We start from the raw sequence: 23,686 nt of genomic DNA on the forward strand, positions 1-23,686 counted from the left end.
TTTTTTGGGGGTTGGCAGATTAGCAGTCCAAGATTTCCAGAAAGTGTACCCCTATAAATACCAACATCTTTAAGAAATGCACACCTTGGAAACTCAAATGTTTTAATTCATGTCTATCGAAACATAGAAAAAAAACATGTTGATTGTGATAAACAGCCTCTGTCACAAACAGAACTCAATGTCTGTTGCACTGACAACTGTGTGTCTGCCCTGTGTGCCTGCCATATGACAACATGCAATACACAACTTCAATCATTGACCACATGCAATTTGAACTTATCACCCATCAAGCAATACACCATAAATGGCTCGTGCAACTAAGTTCTGTCTCTGTTTCATGTAATTACACAGACAGGCAGATGTGATACTTGTATACATGACATGTTATGATGCCTGTTGATTGAAAACATACTGCATCCATTTTTCTAGGATGAGTTTTCTGGACTGGACGGAAACCAATGCAATTTCAGATTGTCATTTTCAAGTCCTTCATTACACTGGACGAACGACAGCCACACAGTAGTTCACCATCTCAGTATTTGTTGATTGGATCTAACGCAAATGCAGAATCAGTGATACTTATGAAATCCAACATCTCTTCATGCATGGGAGTACTGGAAAATGAACCAGTCAACATGAGGGCACACCTGCCCATTCTGACTGGGTTTAGTATCCTGACTGCTTTGTAGTAAACCCACGGACAAAATATTGCACTTCTGAATAGAGATTGTACATTTACAACATTGTTTGTTTTTTTGTTTTTTCACAACTGGAAATGTACCTTATAGGTCATGAATAAATGATTACTGTGTTTTAACTATGTCTTTTTTTTTTTGTTGCATGTAAGCTTTAACTGCATAGAAAACGGAGCCTGCCAATAGCCTAACCTAGATATCATGTGGGTGGTTCTGCACATGTTCCTGGAGACTAACAGCATCGTGATATTGTGCCCCACAAAGCCCACACGAATACATCATGTCATCATCGTCTGCCATACCCATCACTGTAGGGGACAGGTCCCCATCACCAGGCAGAGGGGGGATATTGGGGGCAGTGATTGCATCAAAACTGAGTATCTGTAAGTCATCGTGGTCATGGCTGTTTGCTGTGGCCCCACTGTCTTGGTTCCGTGCCCCATGCCGGAAGTAGGTGAGGCACATTTTGTGCACTTTCCTGTAATGCCTCAGCATCACATCTCTCCGTGCAAATGATGTACCACAGACACTGCAAACATGAGCATCACTTGGAACATGGTTTACTGAGTGTCGGACGAGTCCAAGCTTCCTGGCATAATCAGTGACACAAACAGGGCAAGTAATCTTGTCACCCTTGGCATGCAGTCGTGCATGTTCCAGAAATTCCTGAGTGTTTGTTAGGGTTGAAGAGCAAAAGAAACATGTAGATGTCAACTGTTTGTTGTTTTTACCCTTCTTCTTTGAAGAATTTGGGCTGTGAAACTGCACTTGGTCACGCTTTATATCCATGGAAATGTTGCCCATGCCTGTTTGAGGTCTGGAACTCCCTCGCTTAGGAGAATTAAATATTTTTGATGGATGTAATCTACCTGAGCTAGAACGTACATTAGCTGAATGTCCCCATGAGATTGAAACAGGTGATAATGACTTGTCAGCATTCAGTGACATGAAAGGATTTATCTGAGTGTGCTGCTGGTCTGAATTCTGCTGCCATGACAATTCAGGTTCATTCTTTGCGCAGATACTTTGTCGATCCTGGTGGTCTGCCACAGTGGCAGACCCAGTAGGTGTGTTGTGGTAGGTCTGCCCTTCTGTAGATAGCTCAGAAGGAAGGCCTGTTTCATATGGGCTGCCTGCTGCATTCTGATGTACAGAACTCGGTGATGATGAAGTGGTACATTCCTTCTTAATTTCAATTTCTGTTGATTGGTTTAGGGAAGCATTTCCATCCAAAGAGGAAGCTGACACACTGAGATCTTCTGTGACTGTTGAGATACCTGATGGGGGTGTAGTATAGCTTGTTTCTACTTTGAAGTTATCTGCATATGCTGGGTGAACTTTCCTGACATGTCTCCGTAAACTGTCAATTCTAGCGATCTGCACTGGACAAAATGGGCATGCAAACATTGCTGTTAGGACATGTTTTGATGCATGCCTTTTAACTCTCATCTTGTCGCTGAATTCATGCAGACATACTGGGCAGGTGTGAGGAACCTTCATAACACTCTTATGAGCTTCCATATGATTCAAGAAGTCTTCCATATTTGACATTTCGGACCAACAGAAGGAACACACAGCAGATTTCTTACCGTTAGATCTACTTGAAGATCGAGGACCTGTTTTGTTTTTATGCACATGAACATTGCTTTGGTTATCCTCTTCTGACCCAAATTCTACTGCAGCAGAATCACATCCACTTGATGTGACAGTGCTGTCATCAAAGGTATCTGGACACTGTGAATGCTCTGTAAGCAGATTCACACTTTGTACACCCTCGGCACTCACCTGAAGCTGCATCATCTGATTGCTGGATTTTCCCTTTGACAAAGGATGATATGATGTTTGTCTGTACTGAAAATCATCTGAATCATTGCTTGTCATGGTTGTATGTGGTTCACTTTTCATTTGTTGCATAGCTTGAGGGTCTCTCCTATCTGATGCTGAGGTTACCATTTGGCCATTTCTTGATGAATCTTGCGATGACATTCTGTTGACCGAATGGTGACGGAAGTTTGCAAGATAGCACTTCAGTTTGAACAAAGACCCAGGATGCCGTTTGTGGAAATGCCTCTTAAAGCCATCCAACTGTACAATGTTGATTCCGCAGACAGGGCAGTTATACACATCACTTGTAAAATGCAGGGATGAATGTCTCATTAAACCAACATTTCTTGTGAATGATTTTAGGCAAATAGGGCAGCTTTCCCCACCACCTAAAACATTTTTATGTGCCCTTGCATGAAAAATAAATTCTCTTTTACTCTGAATTTCTCTAAAACAAACAGAGCAAGTTGATTGAAGATTGTTCCCAGCATGAAGAGGCTTCTTGTCAAAAGAAACAGACTGTTTACCATTCATATGTTGCAACTGTCTCCCACTTATCTGTCCAACACTGGATGTATGTTCATCAACACTTGTTTTCATTCTTTCATCAAACTCTTCTGGATATAGTGATGTTGGCTCTTTTTTGATATATATTGTGTCGTCTTCAGAGCAAACAGAAGTGATATTTGCATCAGATGATATTGTTGAGGTTTCTTGATTCTTCTCTGCAGTGATGCTGTCTCCAAAGGAATTATTTATATTATCAGCATGTGTTTGTTCCATGCCTTGGATGTTTTCATCATTTTCATAGCAGCGAGGCAAGCCGTTGTGAGAACTCAGACCTACCTCTCCTCTTGTCATGTCCATAGTCTGTGTGTATGCAGGAGTAGGTAACACAGACAAAGAAGCTGGAATATTCTTCCATGTTGTCTTATCCAGGTGTTGTGTTTCAGATTCTGCAACAAGTGTACACCAAAGTAAAGAATGTTGACAGACAGTATTTAGCTGATCAATATTTATTAAAAAAAGCAATAAATTACTAACAGTGTAGTCATGCAATAAGCATAGTAAGTATTTGATTTTGCTAAAAATTTCAGTTTAATTCGAGAAAAGCACTTTGCAGAGATTTCTTAAAAAATTAGTAAAAGTTCAGAATAAGCTTGTTTCAAAAATCAGGATCAGGTTTCCTATAAATAATAATAATAATATACTACGCACAGTGCAAAGGGTTGTCGGCGCAGCTACTACAGATATATATTTAAGTTACGTCTTAGCTTACACAAATATTCAAAAATAAGATTGCAGAACAGTATCCAGCTTATTCACAGTTAATGTTCATCAACCCAGGTAAAAAATTGTTTAAGTTGTAGTTGTCATTTGCCCGTGCACATGTGGGATAATATGGTAATACTTTGCATCTTAGAATATAGTTGTACTTATGTATTTCATAGTGGAAGCTAGTTTTATCTTGCATTAATGTCATAAAACAGCACAATAGTGTTAAAAATGAAGAACTGTCAACCAAGTTCAGAGACAAGGGGTCAGTAAATGGCAGTGTGCAGTAGGTAAAATTCATACTTTGAACAGGGAACACTGGGTAGTTTACTAGTTCCCGGCAACAATATCTTCAACCGGAGAACACAATAAAATAGGTTTGAGGACATACCATAAGTAGGCGTATCAAAGCTGCTTTCGTTGTCCGTGAAGATTATAGTGACGGCCCCTACGATCTTTTTGAATGTATTGATTCCATAAGTATACTTGCTCGATATGTCAATAACCTTTTTGGACGAATCGACAGAAATTTGAGCGAAGTTTACTTTCAGTGAAACGTTAGCCATTTCTAGAGACTGTGAAGAAATGCGTTCTTTGAATTCGATTTGGTTTGTTTCCGTTTTTTTCTCAGAGAAACGTGTTTTTGACCATAAACCTCTGCCAGAATACAGTTTACTGGGCGCACTGAATCACGCCCATAATTGCTCTACGATCACCGAACATTGTTCGTAATATGTGTGTTCCTTATATTGTTTCTTTTCGGACGCCATTTTGAGATTCTCGAGTTATAGCCCTTTGCAAGGGGAGGGAATCTATTTTGGGGTGTGAGGTACCACTAAAACATTGGTTCATCACGACGCCGCGTGACAGGTGCGTGTCTGAACCAGGGATAATCTGCAACTAAACTAACGCTCTGAACCAGGGAGACTATAAAGTCTCAACGTATATCACGCAATTAAATGCTCCAAACCTTTGGCGGTGTTAACATTGTCTGCCGTGACAAATGATATATTTCTATGATAACACACTGAGTTTCAGCCACATTACGAATACTGTCTGAGAATGCCGTTTTTTCTAATTTATGTTAAAATTGTGGTTTCACACGTTTGTAATTGACTGATTTCCCATATGCTTCACTTGCAACTCAGCCTGTATGTACTTTAATAGTTTCTCTCATAGTCCCAGAACCTTATTATTTCCCTCACAGCCAAACCTTCCCTGCAGTGTTAAAGATCTTAATGAAGCAAGTCTGGATTTCGCCAGGTCCTGAAACCCTAGTCTCCGGGGCTCCTTTTTAATTCAAAAGTGGGTGCATGTTACAATCTAAATTATGTACATTCAGAGTCTAAAATTAAATCTAGAATGCTAGATCTATGACACACGGGAAAATAAATGCCATACATATTATAGCACTTATTTGTCTTATGTACGACCGTTGCTGCGTTTAAATAAAAGGTGAAGCAGGTGAAGATACCGTTTATCACCGAGTGTCCCAGCACCTCTATGTAGTCTCCCTGGTCCCGGGTCCCAGGTACTTTTTTCTATTTTTTTCTTTACGTAATGAATGACACATTGTTCGACATTTCAATAATTAATCAACAGCATAATTTATAAATGCACGTGAGGTCATTTCAAGATCTGATACGGATAGTGCAGGGAATATAGATAAGTAATGACACACATGGATGCAACTAGGATTGTCATATACGGTATCTTCCACGAGATGCCAGAGTCATCATCCTCAAACGCTTTGCCACTGCTGGGTTTAACATACATCGCATGCATAAGGATTTTTCCCGTCAGCCATAAAGACTAAGAAATTGTTTTCTTAAGGAAAGGTGTCGACATATAGATGAGCAACTTCTTTATGACAGTGAGAGGGACCTTTCGGTGTAAGTTCTGACCAATTGTTTGATGGTAGTATTAGAAGACATCATCCCTCCTTGTCGCTCCAAATTTTAAATGTCTCTCAGATATGTTAATTTTCGCAGAACAATATATCAAACATTTTCTGTTTTTTTCTTTCTGTTAGCCTTTTCAGACACGGGCAAACTGTGGCGCAAAAGGGTTGCGCAGCATAGAGAAAATAACCAGTCTTCTTACATGCAAACGTTGGCAAGGTACTTTGCTCGCTTCAGTTCGAAAAATATTTTTCATGTCAAAGTGAAATATCGCCACCATCAAAAGTATGCACCTATTTGTTCAGTGGATTGTGCTCTCACATCTCCATTCCCATGTTGAACAATTACTCACGTGAAATATTTTTATTCAACATTTTAAGCGCAACTCGTGATAGATCAGACCGTTCTTCGCCTCCATTACCCCTTCGAGCTTCCGGTTCAACGGAGTGAAGGAACAGGATGGCATATTCTTCCATATGGAATACTTACAGTAACCTCCCCTGCTTCATTCGCCCATTACGCCAGAACTGTTTTATGTAGCATAAATGTTATGAAAATATAGCGACAACAGACACGACAAATAAACCCCAACAGGTTCCTGATAAAATTTGGCAATATGGTAATTCTTTTCAGTTGCTGCTTATTCTTGTTCGGTCACTCTGTTCAACTGGAAGCTGGCAGAGTTAATGGAGGCGAAGGACGATCTGAATACCACGAGTGGCGCTTAAAATGTCGAAGAAAACATATTTCACGTGAGTAATTATTAAACATGGAGTAGGAAATGTGAGAGCAAAACCAAGTGAGGAAATGGAAGTGTACCTTTGATGGTGGCGATGTTTCATTTTGAGATGGAACATATTTTTCTATCCGAAGCGAGGAGAGTACGTTGCCACCCTGTGCTCGCTTCGCTTGCATATATGAAGACGTGTCATATTCTCTAGGCTGTGCAACCCCATTTACGCTACAGTTTGCCTGTGGTTCAGTGAACAGCGAAGGGTGGATAAAAGTACCCACGTAGACAACGAAAATTCGATCCTTACATTTGTAGCTCTCATTAAGACCATGACGGTGCCAGGTCATATTTCTAGTGGTCATGATATGATAGCTAATGATTACTGAACCAAAAGTTATTGTGACACTTACTAATTAGGAATACTCCCATCGGCCCGCCAGTTTATGGCATGTCAGTTTGTTAGAAAACATCAAATCTGAAGGGTGTGATATTAGATTTGTATCATATTTATACTGATTGAATCATGATGACACAATCACCAACATCGAAACTATAACGTTACAGTTATTAAAAACAATTACATGTTATTGTTGTGTATATTCATCCGAATAGTGTATATGTGGAATTATTTGTATGATTGATACCAGAGTCCATATGTTTTACATATCTCTGTTGGTCAATAAAATAATATGCTATTATCATGATAAAATTTTGTGTAATATAGCCTCTGTCTATTAGCACTGCCCAAAATTTCACATCGTTTCAAAATGTCCTTTTCAACGCGTAAACATGTATATGTAGGTATGAGCTAGAAACCGGATTCGCAATTTACTTTGAACGACTGTTAAACTTGTGTTCAAGAAAAAAAGCGTTTTAAAAGAATCTACCTATATACCTATATAGTATCTATATACTTGGAAATACATGTGAAAATAATTTCACTTTATCTCAAGTGTCACTGGCTTGCGGTCACTTAATAATTTCGTTTTGTTTTCTGGGTTTTTGTTGTTGTTGTTTCAAAGAAGAATGGATCCAGACTCTCATTCTTAGGTGGGGACCAGCGGTTTGAGGACAACCTGCTTTCCAGGGTATGCTGCGCGTGCTCAACATGCCCAGAAAATCCCCAAATCAGCAAACCGGTCTATCCAACGAAAGTTATATCCCTTTACCCGGAAGTTGAATCTTGTTGTACACGTTGGCGACGCATGCGTGTCATTATTGTCAAGATGGCCGGCCAAGACGTAGACGAGTTATTTGACATTAGGACATCCTTGTATATTGGAAACTATCAGCACTGTATCAATGAGGCTCAAAAGCTGAAGGTGAGCGTTGGATAATGAACAGATGTGGTATTATGTTTTTACTAAATGATAATTGAGTAATGGTTTGTCATCACAGCGAAAGTAAGGAAATGCTTGTCCCCCAGTTTTCGCTCAGTCACAGATGACAACACTATTTCACCGTAAACAGTTGGACTTTTTAGCGGAGTTCATCTTATAAAAGGAAGGATTCTGTAGTTTGAGGATTGGATCTATTTCTGTGCACCATGTATTCACGTAGAAATTGTCATACACTTTGTTATTAGTTGATTTGTCATTTGCAGAGTCATTAGTAACAATCGTCCACATCGTGTGGAGCAGTTATCTCGCTATCGTGTGGGAGAATTCGTAGACCAGACTGGCTCGTAGACGTAGAAATCCGGGTGATTCGTAGACGAATGGAGCGGGGGATTCGTAGACGTTAGTAAATGATTTTAGTAAATGTTAGTTTGGTGTTATTATTAATTATGACATTAGTGTAAACGGAAAGTGTATGCGTTTGGTGAAATAAAACAATATATTAGGTAAGTATGATCGGTGTTTAAAAAACCCAAAACAACATGATGATCTCTGAGTTTTCTGAAATAAAAACCAAACTACATAATAGGCAAGTATGATCAACACTCTACTACAGAAACAAGCCCAGAAGTAGCAGTGGAGAAGACGGATAGAGTGGGTTGAATATACACTTGAATATACACACTGTATTTCACAATCAAAACAAGTCACTACTTCCTATTCCCACAGAACTGATCTACATTGAACTACACAGACACAATCCCAGAAGTAGCACTGGAGAAGGTGGATGGGTCACCACCAAAGTCATTAACAAAACACAATCAAAACAAGTCACTAGTTCCTAATTACCATTCACAACAGCTAAGTGCAACCGAATGGCTTTGATGAGTAAACAGTGAAAACTGTTTAACAATTTCATTATTTTCTTATTTGCGGAATTCGCCGACAAACATATACCTGTACAAACAGTTATGGTATATAAAGCTCAAGATGGCAAAAATAAATCATTCATCTTATTGTTGTTGTTCATAAATATATTAAGTTATCTCTCTTGTTCATAAATACATCATCAAATAATTATCATCACAACAAATTTTGTATATAAATCTAAACACATTTACATAAAGAGGAGATAAGGGATAATATTCACTCCTTCTTGAATCACACTTTTCATGTCCTCAGCTGTTCCAAATTTCATATCGCTGAAAGAGAGCATAGCTTTGTATCACTGAAAACAAAACAAAAAAATCTTCACAGTACATAGGCCTAGTGGTTTATCAAAATTAATATGCTTGCAGAATAATAACATACAATTATATATACACGTCTACGAAATCACCGTCTACGAAACAGTCTGGGTTACGAAATCAGCCTGTCTACGAAACACCGTCTCCCATCATGTGACTGGTGTTGCGAAACTACTTACACTCCATCGAGCTCCTGTGCCAGTTTTCAAGTCTCTCCACGCTACTTAGGGTTAGGGTTTAACTTTTGCTGAGAGTAATCCAATATACATGATGTTCTTAAATGGACTGAAACATGTTTTGTCCCACAGGGACTAATGTGGTACATGTTTTGTCTCACCAGGACTGATGTGGTGCTTATTGGCTGAAACATGTCAGAAAGTTGTTCATAAAATTCTAGCAGTTTTTGATGAGATGCAGCTGTTTGTGCCCAGGCATTCTATCCCTCTCTCAAGGATGGGTTGGCACATTTACTTCATTACACACAGTAATGCCAGGCACAGTCTGGTGTCCTGGTCAGGTACTTTTCCAGAAGTACAATTTGCACAATGTCTTATGGCTTCCCTTGATTGACTCGATAGTACAAGTGTGTCTTTGGGTCCTTGAACATGTTGAAGTGTTCTGAATGTTCACTATGAAGTGTATATATGATATACCTAATCTCCCATGGTGATATATGCAATTCAACAATCCGTGATGGTTGTCCCCTTGGTCACATTTTTTTTCAGTTGCATGTGATTTGTTTTTCAGGAAACACTGGTATCTCATCATTTTTAAACAAATGTGATGAAAAATGTAGAAAAATATCTAGGGTTTGCAGTTTTGTCTTCATATTTTTTCTTCTTGGTTTTCCAGTTGTCTAATCCTGACCTGAAGTTGCAGAGAGATGTGATTATGTATCGTTCCTACATCGCACAGAGGAAGTATGGGGTGGTCCTGGATGAGATTAACTCTGGGAAGTCATCAGAACTCCAGGCTGTGCGGATGTATGCTGACTACATGTCCAGTGACAGCAGGCGGTAAGAAAGACGAAACAAAAATGACTCTTTGACCATAAGGCAAACAATGGGTGGAAACACTGAACATGCTGAACACTTAAACCGTATGTCAAGAAGGAAGATAACTGATGGTGGATGGAGCAGTTAGTAGATATATGTTTACTCTTTGTTAAAAAAAACTGAACTAAAAAATCGGTGGGTATAGTGGAAAAAGTTTCAGGGCAAGTGATTTTCCATCATACATGTGCCACTGTAACGGAGTACACAAGCAATTTTAAGGTTATTTCCACCCCTGCAGTTATTGTTGCTATTGTTTTATACCACACCAACAGTATTCAAGCTATATCACAGAACAGTGTAGCCAATATAGCTGTGTTGTCATCTCTCAGTCTCAAGAGTCACTTCTGATAATGTTGTTAAGACTGGTCTAAATTCAGTGGACAGTTCAAGGGTAATATATGTTTGTCATGGTGATTGATTATTTAAATTGCATTATTCTTCCTTATCCTGACTCATGCTTAATTGCTTACTCTCCTCTTCCTGGCGAAGGTAGTGGAACACCTGAAGTCCCTTGAAGTTCCCTTATAAAAGAAGCGGACGTAAAATCACACTCGCCCAAGTATTACCTCCCTTTTCCCGTGCACTTTGACTTAGAGTGACGTCACACGCTCGCGTGAGTGCACTCATGGATGGACTCATCAGCGGAGAATGTCTCTTTCAGTTTCCCCTTTTCATAGAACACGTCATCCTTGTCTTCAGACTTAGACTCACACAGTTTGGATCCTTGGTGATCTATGAATTCGTTTTTCTCTAGGAAGAATGAAGTTAGACATCAGCGTGAATTATCACCGTAGGAAGTCTTATTTTCGGATTCGGAAATCACGTCATGGATCACAGGTGGTTTAAACCTGGCTTCCCCACCTAAGGATACCAACAAGCTCAACACATACAAGATGAAAAATGGCGACATTGATCCGTTAGCATTTCCCCCGATACCTCCCGTATCAATGATAACTGAGACTTTGTCTACAGCGTTCAAGACAGCAACCAGGTTTCAACAGTAACATGTGCTCCATTTTAACGTACATCGTTTCCCTCTTCATAATATGGAACTATTCATCTGAGCGCCTGAGGTCGATGAAGGCTATAAAGTCATCAACCCAGCTCGTAGTAGATTTTACAAGGTGGAAGACAGAAGACTGGCGCAACTGGACACTACTACAAGGGGAACCTTTTTTGGATTAGCTCGATCTAGAGCCATCAACAAGCCTCTCATCGCTAAGGGGGCTATACAGTACTTTTTATCTGGACGACGGGATACAACTGAAAAGTCAACTCAGACTACAATTAGACTTCACAATCAGGCTACTGGCACAACTGGGTTGGTTAGTAAATCACCTAAAGTCGGAATTGGAACCTCAGCAAGATATCGAATTCCACGGGATTCATTTCATCACTACGTTCAATCAGATTGTAGTTCCGGAGGACTGGTGGGTCAAGATTCAAGAAATGATAATGCAAGCTCTACTCATCTTTCCACTGACACTTCGACAATGGCAGTGTCTACTAGGTCTCCTCACGTCAGGGCAAGATATGACCAGAAGAGGAAGACAGCAGTTGCATCCCTTACAACGATTATTGAATGTTCATCTCAACAACAGAAGACAGATTCCGCTCCCAGACAGTCTGAAGCATTTTCTGATGTGGTGGACTCACCGATCGAATGTCTGTGCAGGAACCTGTATGTTAGAACCAGTATTCAACAACCACCTTTATGCAGACGCATCCCTACAAGGATGGTTAGCTTTTCTGGAAAACGAGGTAGAAGCAGGAATCTGGAACAAAGAGGAACAGGCTCTTCACATCAACCAGTTGGAGATGAAAGCGGTCATTCATGCCATCCACCACTGGTCAATAGCATTGAGAAACAAGTTATTGATGATCCACACGGACAACTCAACAGTATCGTTTTACATAAACAAACAAGGGTCAGCAAGATCACTATCTCTGCTACGCCTAACGTTTCAACTGTTCAACTTAGTCGACATACTGAATCTTCAAGTAAAAGCATGTCACATACCAGAAGCCTGCAACGTCATGGCAGACATCTTATTTCGTCCCTTGTGACCATCTCCAACAGAATGGATGCTGCTTCGGGAAGTGTTTTAACTAATCAGTCAAACTTTCGGATCACAGCAAATAGACCTATTTGCAACAAGATTCAACAAACATACAACAACTTTTGTTTTGCCAGTACCAGATCCCTTAGTCTGGGCAACGGATGCCCTCAGCATTTCATGGGAAGGAATGAACACGTATGTGTTTCCCCCTCCAGTACTGTTACCAAAAGTCATCAAGAAAATCAGACAAACAAAGAGGTTACAACTGATTTTGGTCGCGCCTTACTGGCCAACACGAGATTGGTTTCCAACACTTATGGAAGAGCTAGGACAACCAACACTACAGTTACCAAAGTGGAAGAATCACAGGTGATGCATATGAACCACTTGATCAAACTTCAGTCGAAATGTTGACTCAAAAGACGCTATTTTACTTGCTTTGGCTACAGCAGCAAGAATATCAGAAATTCATGCTCTATACTTTAATCGAACGAGCTTCAACACAAGTCACCAGGAAACAGCTCATTTAGGTCTAAGATGGGATTTCATTGCAAAGAATCAACTGCCAGGTCAACCGGATGGACAGTTCCATATACCGGCTATGTCTTCAGTCTTAGGACCGTATGAAACACAAGATTTATCATTATGTCCAGTGAGAGCATTGAAAATATACAATGCACGTACCAAGTCTAGAAAACAACGGTTCAAGCACCTCTTTATCCCTATATCTACTGAGACACCCACAGAAGTATCTCGCAACACTATCTCAGTCTGGATCAGAGCTGTTACACACACGGAAGTATCTCGCAACACTATCTCAGTCCGGATCAGAGCTGTTATACTTAGAGCGTATAAAGCAGCAGGATTAGACCCTCCACGAGCCTCTAACCCACATGACGTCAGAGCTCTAGCCTTTAAAGTAGCGCTACATGGTAAGTGCTTGCTATCTACTATTATGGAAGGCTGTTTTTGGAAGTCACATACAGTATTCACCAACCATTATCTGCGAGACATAGCCACAGAGAACGTCACTGGCATTCATCAGTTTGGACCTCTTGTTGTTGCTCAGCAACTAACAGTTCCCCGACGATGCTGGCTTAACTCATCCGATTTATCACATGACTTATGGATGCCAGACGCTCTGCGGAGTAGTTTGAGGGAAAGTCTATGTGCACGTCTTGGACAGACTAGCATAAGTGATTATAAGCTTATAAAGTTATATTCATTATGAAGATATGAACATAACGAAAGGTTGCAACTAGTTTCGATTGTTATATGATATTTAGTTGCATCAGAAACTAACAAGACACTAGCTATATAAGTGTCATCACGTACCAGACAACAAAACCTTTATTTGACTGGATGTGACTCCCCCCAAAATCTGCAACGAATATGAGAAGAATAAGACTGAATTATGGCCGTTACATGTTCCAGTTAGGGGGGAAATTATTGGACATAATTTACAACTGACAGCAGAATCCAGCGGGGCCTGACCCACTGCCATTTCCGTTGGATTCTGTAAACAGTTAAGCATGAGTCAGGTTAAGGAAAAATATTTAATTTTCTGAATAAAATTGATATTTTATACTTATCCTGACTCATGGCGAAAGCCCTCCCAGCTGCCCCTCACAGACACGCTGACTTCTCGCATTCTTTTGTTGGGCGATTACAGGAGAAAGTGAAGTAGCATGGCGGTCAGCTGACCATATGCTCGGGAAAAGGGAGGTAATACTTGGGCGAGTGTGATTTTACCTCCGCTTCTTTTAGAAGGGAACGTCAAGGGATTTCAGGTGTTCCACTACCTTCGCCAGGAAGAGGAGAGTAAGCAATTAAGCATGAGTCAGGATAAGTATAAAATAACAATTTTATTCAGAAAATTAAATTTCCAGTCTGAGATTGTCAGTGGTGTTGTATATTTCAGAGAGGCTGTAGTCAGAGACTTGGATTCCAAAATGAGTGGGAGTGTTGATGTCACCAACAGTGCATTCCTTCTAATGGCATCATCCATATACTACCAGGAACAGGTGACACTGATCCACATGTAGTGGGTCCTTCTAACTCACATTACTACAATTACAACCAATACAACTAAAATATTCTCAATGTTGCTCATGACAAGTCATCATGACTATCTCAGGGCAACTACTTTCAGAGGCATTTAGAAGTAGGAGTAGTAAGGAAGGATGACTATAGCTATATGTTGTCATCCTTCCGTGTCGCTGGGCAGTATCAGTGTGACTCTTGTAATGTCCTTGGCTCCGACAACATGGATTTCTTTTTTGATAAAGTTTACATTGACTTCATTCCCCAGTAACCTTGAGCAAAATGATGTATTACTGCTTGTGTTCATGCTTTATAGATGCTTCTTTGCCATGTTTACAATGGTGTCAGGCTGTACATTATGGAAGATTTACAATGCGCATTATATGTGATATTTTGCTACACATGCTCTTTCAAAACCACATGTAATTTTGAAACATTTGGGTGAACATGGCAATATTGAGATCTGTCTATTTGACTTATCTGAATTTCATTTTCATCTTCATTACAGAACTTTGATTCTGCACTTCGAACACTACACCAGTCGGACAATCTTGAATGGTAAGATACTGTAGTACTTGTGCATGAAGGTTGATGAATTATGTTGAATAGAAGTCTGTATTTGAACATGTTCAACGTTCACACTACAAGTTATTATAAGGGATTAGTCATTTGTTGAAGGGTGCATGACAAGGTTTGTCTGTAGACGGTATCAGATGTTGCTGACACAACCCCTTCCTCATGTATGTTCAGCAATTTTTCATGATGTTCTTAGCACCTGGAAATAATGTAACAATTTCCCATGACCAGTCACAAACCTAGAGGTATGCATGTCATGGTGCCTTACTGACATTGCTGATGTTTTGTTACAGCATTGCTCTTTCTGTGGAGATCTTGCTGAAACTAGACCGAGTTGACCTGGCAAAGTAAGACGTATTCCACTAGAGTTGTCCCCCTTCAACAACATCTCTGTACAACAGAATTACGAGTCAAACAGTTTTTAAAATTTGGTATCAGGGATTTTGAATCTATTGTTAGTAAGAGGAGCATGTAGTTGCCCAAGAAATTACATGGTTTTCTTTAATCATTTATTGACAAGAAATAATAGTGGTAGTATACTGGTACTGATAAAGCCTGAAGCCAAGGTACAAGGTACGTCAAATTGGATAAGTGGGTGAGGGGACATTGCAAGGATTATGAATCAAAGGTACCGTAAAAGTGTTTAACATAGTCATTTATCCATTTGTCCAAAGATTGGTTATAATACAATGTAAAACAAATTTAAGACCATACCATTTATTCCAACAAAATCCCTGATCACTTCTCTTAACTCCCTAAAATGCTTGCTGATTGTGCAGAGCAAATAGAAAATCTGTCTATTTTTTTAGGAAGGAGCTGAAGCGTATGCAGGAGCTTGATGAGGACAGCATCCTTACCCAGCTGGCGCAGGCCTGGTTCAACATCTCTGTTGTAAGTAACCAGGGTGGCCCATAGATACTAATGGAGTTTACATACTTATTTATCTTACCTCACACATGAATGTTGCTTTCTGATTGCCTAAGCGCTTCTATTATTTTCAGTGTACCCAGCTGCCAATAGCAACTCATTCGGTATTTCATAGTAGTAAATCTCTATCTCGAATGACACTGACATTCATATGATGAACAGAAATTACTGATGTTTTGCAAATGCAAATTGAGAGAAGGGAGAGCTCTAAATCTTTTTTTCTTGTAAGCAAAAAATAGCAGTGGCTACAATGAATATTGTACATGGCAGGAACTGAAGCACTTGTTGCAGTAATTGCTACGTGTGAGCTTCTAACATGTGTAAAGGCTAAATGTAGATACTGACATTAGTTTCATGAAAACATATCTGATACGCAAAATATACATCAGAATAGTGGAAATATAATCAGAAGGATAGGGTGATTGTGTTTACTCTTGTTCAACCGACCTTCACCTTAAAGAAATTGCCTAATATGTATATATGACATCACTACCAATAACCGATTTCTCACAAAATGGCGGCTTCACTGGCAAGGGTACACAGGATTTTGCAAGGGCTCTTCAGTTGGTTCAGGGATCATTTGTACATAAATAATTATGCAATGTAAGTAATCAGAATGATTCTGACTGTGTATTGATGTATTTTTTTGTTGTCATTTTCATTGTAAATAAGAGAAGAAGTCAGAAATGCTGATCACTAACATTGTCGTTCTGCATTTTTTTCACTTACCTTACCATAGGCAAGGTAGCCATTCAAGATTGAATAGCAATTCAACTCTGTCAGATCTCCTACTTAGCAAAGCTTGAGGTAATATGCTATAGACCTATGGTAAGGTAAGTATTTAAATATCTAAAGTATTTAGATTTTAACAAGATTTTGCATCACTTGTGGCGTCTTACTGTACAGAAACTTATGAATTACCAAATCATTGCATGATAATTCTTTTTAGTTTGCTGTTTGTTGCAACGGTACTCTTCCCCTGCATATTCTAAACGTATTGAAAAATAGTAAGCAAAGATTAGTCAGCTGGATATCAGAAAGTTTCCGAAAATACTATGTAGTGTAAAATCAGAATTTTTCTTTGTTTACATGTCAAACAAACGCTGTCTTTTGAGCACAGCGTTTGTTTCACACTCAGTATCTTTCGTTTTGTTTTATCTAGACAGTTGGTATTGGTGACACAGACCATTTGTAATTTAATTCTGAAATGAATGGGAATTCAGTGATGCATTTGTGGCAGCTGACTATGAAAAATATGTCATATAATTGGCGTCTCAATACCCACCTTCATGAAACATGATTTTGTATACACTACTGTACCCAAAATGGCGGAAAGTGCACTTCAGTGTTCGTGTAAGTGTATTTTCGAAAACATCCCAACTGATAAAGTTGCAGAATTATCATGAGTGGTTGCACGGAATCTTGATATTAGAGATCATCAGTTTGTTATTTGTTATTTTGAAATTCAAAACTCCCAGTAAATTATACGATTTTTAAATCACAAAACAAACAGCAGATAACGCTGTGAGTTGCGATTTCGTCTTGTGCCTAAAATGGTGACATTTTCGATGAAGCATATTTTGAAAGGTTGTTTTAAGAAGTTTAGCTTTGTCTGAGTCATGGTGGATGGTATCACGAACAGGAAATTTCCCACAGAATGCAAAATAATACATATATTTGTGTGTGTGATATATTTAGAATTTTACTGGACTTGAAAGTGAGGGCTGAAGAGGAAGGACATATATGTCTCTGTGGCACCCAAGGGGTTAAGGTGCTCGATAAGATAAATACGTTGTTCACAGGTCGCTTGGGGGCCATGGGTTAATGTACTCTGAATGTTTGTTTATGTTCCCCCTTGGCCTTTGGGCTCAGGAAACATAAACAAACATTGAGGTTCACCAGGGGGGCATGGGTTGATGTATCCTCAATGTTTGTTTATGTTCCCTTATCCGAAGGGTGAGGGGGAACATAAACATCAAGGGTACATCAACCCTTGCTCCCCTTTTGACCAGTGAACAACCTATAATGTACTGAAAAGTAATATAAATGAATAAAGCATCGCGAAGCTCACAGATAGTGGATGACCTTCAAAATGAAGGCAGAGCATTATGTTGCTTGACGTAAGAAGTGAATAAAGCATGGCAATCTCATAGTGAAGGTAACACATGATGGAGAGTTTGGTATGGTTGTGCTGATAGATTACAGATAGCTGACATGTGGAGCTGACGACATACTAGTTCTATAGATAGTCAGCTTCTTTATGGCAATGAGGGTGACATGTCGGCGTACATGCTCCAGCCGTTATCAAGCAAGTGATACAACAATTTGGGACATGGAGAAAATATACATAGCTGCTTACTGTTATATACAATTAACAAGGTTGATGTTCATTGGATATCTGAAAGTGATTTGAGCAGAGTAGGCTGATGTACACAGTGATTGTGTGTGTACAGTGAGATGATTAGTAAGTTTCACTTTTACTAAGTTTTCTCATAACATGCTGGTAATGTTTGTCACTTATCTAATGTTTCCAGTATGTTTCTAATGCTTCTCTCCTTCAGGGTGGAGACAAATACCAGGATGCCTACTACATCTTCCAAGAGATGAGTGACAAGCATGCCTCCACCCCACTGCTCCTCAATGGTCAGGCGGTGTGCTACATGGCCCAGGGGAGGTTTGACGATGCTGAATCTGTGTTGCAGGAGGCGATGGACAGGGTGAGGAGACACAATCACAGTAGTGGTATCATCAAAGCAGAAATGTTATGATGAAGTTGCTGCCGTAGCCATAATAAGTATCCTTGTTGCTTGGAGTCAGGAGACACAACGAGGCTAGTGATTATTAAAAACACATGTGAGAGGATAATCTATTTTTCTGACTTTCGACAGTAGACAAATTTAGTATGAAGTGTTAGTAAACAGTTCTGTTGTTACCAAACAAATAATTGCATCATTGGGAGGAATGTTTTTAACGATTATTTGCAGGTTGGCCTCAGGGTGAATATTATGACAATCATAGACGATAACTTTGCTATTAAGACTTCAAAACACTCAGTGTGTGAAATATTATTCAGTTCTGCAGTATCTTGGTTGAAACCAGTGGTTGCATATTCAAACCTGAATCAAGATCATATTTCAAGGTTATTGTCCAAACTAATAAATGTCTGTGTTCAGCATCACTATCTGTGGCACGACATCATTTAGACTAAAGCTGTAAGCTAAACGTACATGTTTGGGTCAGGAATGCCTAGGTATACTGACAAGTGGTTTAGTGGATTATGTTGTTTCAAGGTCTCATCTGGTAGATCTTGTTTCAGGACAGCAACAACCCGGAAACACTGGTGAACATGATTGTCCTAACACAGCACATGGGGAAGGCCCCTGAGGTAAGCCACATATCAAGGCCCTCGAGGTAAGCCACATATCAAGGTCCTCACAGGTAAGCCGCATATAGAGCTTCTCGAGGTAAGCCACATATCAAGGTCCCCAGACGTATACCACACATCAAGGTCCCCAAGGTAAGCTACATATCAAGGAATCCAAGGTAAGCCACACATCAAGACCCCACAATTAAGCCACGTATCAAGGCCTCCGAAGTAAGCCACACATCAAGGTCCCCAAGGTAAGCTACATATCAAGGCCTCCAAGGTAAGCCACACATCAAGACCCCACAATTAAGCCACGTATCAAGGCCTCCGAAGTAAGCCACACATCAAGGCCCCTGAGGTAAGCCACACATCAAGGCCTCTGAGGTAAGCCACACATCAAGGTCCCTGAGTTAAGCTACATATCAAGGCCTCCATGGTAAGCCACACATCAAGACCCCAGAATTAAGCCACGTATCAAGGCCTCCGAAGTAAGCCACACATCAAGGCCTCTGAGGTAAGCCACACATCAAGGCCCCTGAGGTAAGCCACACATCAAGACCCCAGAATTAAGCCACGGATCAAGGCCCCTGAGGCAAGTCACACATCAAGACCTCCAAGATATGGCCCCCGAGTTAAAGTGCAATCAATGAAAGAGAAACAACTCCTTATAGAGGGGTAGAATGATTCCTTGTGTGAACTTACTTTTTATGCGTCAGTTGTTACTTCGAGATGTACCAATGAATATGCAGGTTAAAACTGTTCTTCAGAAACCCATACTCATTGTAAGAGGCAACCAATGGGATTGGGTGGTCAGGCTCGCTGACTAGGTAGAGAGAGACACGTCACCTTATCCCATTTGAGTAGATTGTTGTTCATGCTGTTGATCCCTGGATTGGCATCGAGATGTTAACTGCCATAAAATTTTTGTGTGCAGATAAGCAATTCTCAATATGCTCAAGAAACGTAGAAACAAATGATTGTAAATAAAAAGTATATGTAACTATTTCAGGTAAGCAATCGCTATGTGTCCCAACTGAAGGACTCTCATCGAAGCCACCCATTTGTCAGAGATTATCTCATCAAGGTAGGTCCCTCTTGATACAGACCTTAGTAGTATAGTGCAGAAGCCTATTCTCCTGGTGCTGTGTTACTGACTCATTTGTTGACAAATTCAGTCTTTGAATATCGCCATTGTGCTACCTGTTTATGTTTAAGAGTATGGTTACAATGTGTTGTGTACTATTTGTATGATCATGCTGACGTTCCAGATCTGTCTTTCCTGACCTATGTGTGTGTGTTTCAGGAAAGTGAGTTTGACAGGATATCTCTCAACTACACTCCATCTGTCATGGCTTGATCAAACATCTTACTCTAGGTAAGAATGACTTACTGTGCGTGTGTGCGTGCATTTATAACTAGGGAGAATAGATGCCGAGAATAATAGCAAACAGTTTATACCAGTTATATATAACATTGAAAAACGTAGGGGATATTTCATTTTGCAAGCATACCACTAGACAATGCCAATGCATATGAGAAAGTAGTATATATCCAAATAGATGAAATATTTGCAAAGCAACAGAATAAATTGTCACATTTTCCCTTAATTTCTCTTCATCATTTCCCCCATGGCTTCAGTCTATGCACTTACCAGTCTTGTAAATCCATTATCCCCTACTTCTTTTGAATGGTATATTTTGTAAACCCTACAATTCACAAGATTAACCTCTTATTGTCCAATAAGATACTCATGTTTTAATTAACAAGTAATCACTTTGGTCTGTGAGAACAGATGATATAAAATAAAGTATTCCGCTTCTTTTTGCAGGGAAGAAGAAGACGCTTGTTAATACCATCTATCATCTCAGCTATGACTAATCTTCAGCTGATAGTCATTACAACAAAGTGCAGTCTTTGTGAAGACATGTTAATGGAGTAAAGGTCTATTTAAGCCAGTAAGTGTCTCACCAGATACACAAGGGGGTATTCATGTACAGTACGAGAGAAAACACTTATTTATGCAACCATTAAACTTTTCTGTTCTTAACAAACTTCACTCTTTTGTGGATGTATGTCCGCCCCCTGCTGAGATATGAGGCTGATTTTACATATGTAAAGGCCTTATGGGTATCTTGAGTACAGAATTCAGATTGTGTTGGACAATGTATATTTATTCTGTTGTATCCTCGGAATAAACTGTCTACATTTAAAGTTAGTTTGTGTTAGTGTGAAATAATAGTGCTCTACCTTGTGCTGTTGTCTTTTGAAACATCATCACTCTGATGTATTTCACATTCCATGCTACATGAAATAGAAATCACAATATTCTAGCCAAGCTAGGTACATTTTTGTCAGGATCAGAATGGTGCGAGTAGTAATGTTAGCAGTGTGTGGATCTCCTACAAGGTCAACATGGGTGTAGTCTGGCAATAAGCAGTGTAAACTCACTTTTGTACAAGGTGTGATTTACATTTGGGCTGTCACAGAAATTAGAAATGTGACTGTAGTAAATTATCAGTTTCACATTGGTTGGATTATTGGGGGAAATTTGTATTTTTTAAAATAACCTTGGATTTACACACACAGTGTTATTGGTACTTCCGTTATCACAAGAATACAATGCAGGATACCAAGAAAGTAGTAGAATCTGTATTTCATGTGCTGTATTCAAAAGCAACACTGAAAAATAAGTACTCTGTGGTTGTCAGGACGATCAGATTGTGATAAAAGCGTGGTGTTCGTGGCCAGCATTGCCAGTATTTTCATCATTTGTATAGGTAATATAAGATAAGACATACAATCCTTATCAATCCATATTTCTAGGTTGTATTTCAAATTGCAAGTACTGAAGTATTACTGAAAGGTGAGATGAGTTGACTGCCACCCTACCAGCTGTGTGTGAATGAAAAAAAAAGCAATATGTCTGAAACATAGAACATTGTGAATATGTCAAGATGGGTTATGGGCTGACAATCCATGACAGGATCCTGGACTGCCAGTGGAAGACAACTCTCTGCAGCTGCTCAGACTTGACCCTAACGCAGCAGTGTTCCAGGATGGATGGAGGAGACACTTTTTGTGTGATAATTCTGGTGTTAAGTTTGCAGATATACAGATGACTACTAAAATGGGTCTGTCACTGATACAATTAAACCCGGTCCATCAAATGTATTTATTTCTCTGTTGAAAATTTTAGCATATATTTTGGAGATATTTACGTCAATAAATGAACCGATACCCACGTTCTTACTCAGGCCCCCCTAAGTAATTGAAGGAATTACACCAAATTTGAAGGAATTGCATCTCAAATGTAAACAAACGCAGCCCACTCGCGAAACAATTGCAGCGATATCGGTAGTTTAGCGGTAATAACAGAAACACATCGGCCCTATCGGAAGCAATGTCGGTGATACTGGAAACACGATCGGCCATCTTCGGAGATTTTTCGGTCGCGAGCGGAAACTCACGCAGCAAAACATGGCGTCGTTGGAAGAAGCACCCGTCTCGGTGAGATTTGTTTTTAGTTCCTACTATTACATTTTCATACTTATCCATCTTTGACCACCCGTGTTGAATGCGTTTAGGTATGAGGTGTTGTCGGGGCAATAGCTTATGTTTTTAGGAAAAGATTGTCACTGCAGAACAGTGTCACAAGTCATGCCCTTGTAGTTTGTTTACATCTGAACATCGAAGTCGTGCCGATGATTACGAACATCATGAACGTGCGCCATGAAGAAGTTTATGAGCCATAATTTTTCTTGCTACGAAGTGCAATTGACAAATTAAAACACATTTTACCAAAAAATGATGTTATATCTGGCGCACGTTCGTAATCATCGGCACGACTTCGATGTTCAGATGTAAACAAACTACAAGGGCATGACTTGTGACGCACTCCTAGAGTGACTATCTTTTCCTAAAAACATAAGCTATTGCCCCGACAACACCTCATACCTAAACGCATTCAACACGGGTGGTCAAAGATGGATAAGTATAAAAATGTAATAGTAGAAACTAAAAAAAATCTCACCGAGACGGGTGCTTTTTCCAACGACGCCATGTTTTGCTGCGTGAGTTTCCGCTCGCGACCGAAAAATCTCCGAAGATGGCCGATCGTGTTTCCAGTATTACCGACATTGCTTCCGATAGGGCCGATGTATTTCTGTTATTACCGCTAAATTACCGATATCGCTGCAATTGTTTCGCGAGTGGGCTGCGTTTGTTTACATTTGAGATGCAATTCCTTCAAATTTGGTGTAATTCCTTCAATTACTTAGGGGGGCCTGTTACTTTTTAGTTCTAAATGATGTGTTCACATTACAATCCATATGGATATGTGAAAGCCTGCAAGCCTATGCACTCGAAGTGTCATGACAATATATGAGCTTGTGCATACAAAGGTTGGCACGGATAGATAGATTTGGACCCGGAACCGCTTTGATCTCGTGACTAATAAAATGAGGAATACATTGAATGTGATTGTTATTATTTCATGTAAGACATGATCTGTCATATGTTTGGAATCATCGACAGAAACTGCACTGAAAACTCATAAAATATTAACTGTGGACATCTAATCATGTCGCGTGTAACACAGGTTGCAACTACATCAAGTAGTTTATTGATTACATGTAAAAGGCTCGGGA

General features: G+C 39.7%; 2 protein-coding genes across 2 annotated transcripts; one reads left to right on the forward strand and one right to left on the reverse strand.

Moving 5' to 3' along the window:
* On the reverse strand, window positions 1–4,581 carry LOC137277431 (gastrula zinc finger protein xFG20-1-like). Its single transcript, XM_067809159.1, has 2 exons — window positions 4,186–4,581; window positions 1–3,475 (listed from the first exon to the last, which is right to left on the reverse strand). Exons 1-2 carry the CDS (start codon window positions 4,358–4,360, stop codon window positions 888–890), a joined length of 2,763 nt encoding a protein of 920 aa, XP_067665260.1. The 5' UTR covers window positions 4,361–4,581; the 3' UTR covers window positions 1–887.
* Window positions 4,582–5,892: 1,311 nt separating this feature from the next.
* LOC137277433 (coatomer subunit epsilon-like) lies at window positions 5,893–21,251 on the forward strand. The gene is made up of 13 exons (XM_067809160.1): window positions 5,893–5,914; window positions 6,329–6,447; window positions 7,479–7,750; window positions 9,865–10,028; window positions 14,049–14,151; window positions 14,679–14,728; window positions 15,040–15,093; window positions 15,556–15,637; window positions 18,235–18,390; window positions 18,990–19,058; window positions 20,050–20,124; window positions 20,344–20,415; window positions 20,869–21,251. The coding sequence occupies exons 1-12, from the start codon at window positions 5,898–5,900 to the stop codon at window positions 20,395–20,397; spliced, it is 1,215 nt and encodes a 404-aa protein (XP_067665261.1). The 5' UTR covers window positions 5,893–5,897; the 3' UTR covers window positions 20,398–20,415; window positions 20,869–21,251.
* Window positions 21,252–23,686: the final 2,435 nt, after the last annotated feature.

Source organism: Haliotis asinina, chromosome 3 (genome assembly GCF_037392515.1).
Source record: "Haliotis asinina isolate JCU_RB_2024 chromosome 3, JCU_Hal_asi_v2, whole genome shotgun sequence".
Taxonomy (NCBI): Eukaryota; Metazoa; Mollusca; class Gastropoda; order Lepetellida; family Haliotidae; genus Haliotis; species Haliotis asinina.

Bases quoted from the DNA above. Each gene is read 5' to 3' on its own strand.
- LOC137277433 (XM_067809160.1), top strand. The intron at 15,638-18,234 runs GTAAGTAACCAG...TCTCTCCTTCAG, and splicing joins CCTGGTTCAACATCTCTGTT to GGTGGAGACAAATACCAGGA. The intron at 20,125-20,343 runs GTAGGTCCCTCT...TGTGTGTTTCAG, and splicing joins TCAGAGATTATCTCATCAAG to GAAAGTGAGTTTGACAGGAT.
- LOC137277431 (XM_067809159.1), bottom strand. From the start codon at position 4,360: ATGGCTAACGTTTCACTGAAAGTAAACTTCGCTCAAATTTCTGTCGAT. The intron at 3,476-4,185 runs GTATGTCCTCAA...CACTTGTTGCAG, and splicing joins CTTTGATACGCCTACTTATG to AATCTGAAACACAACACCTG.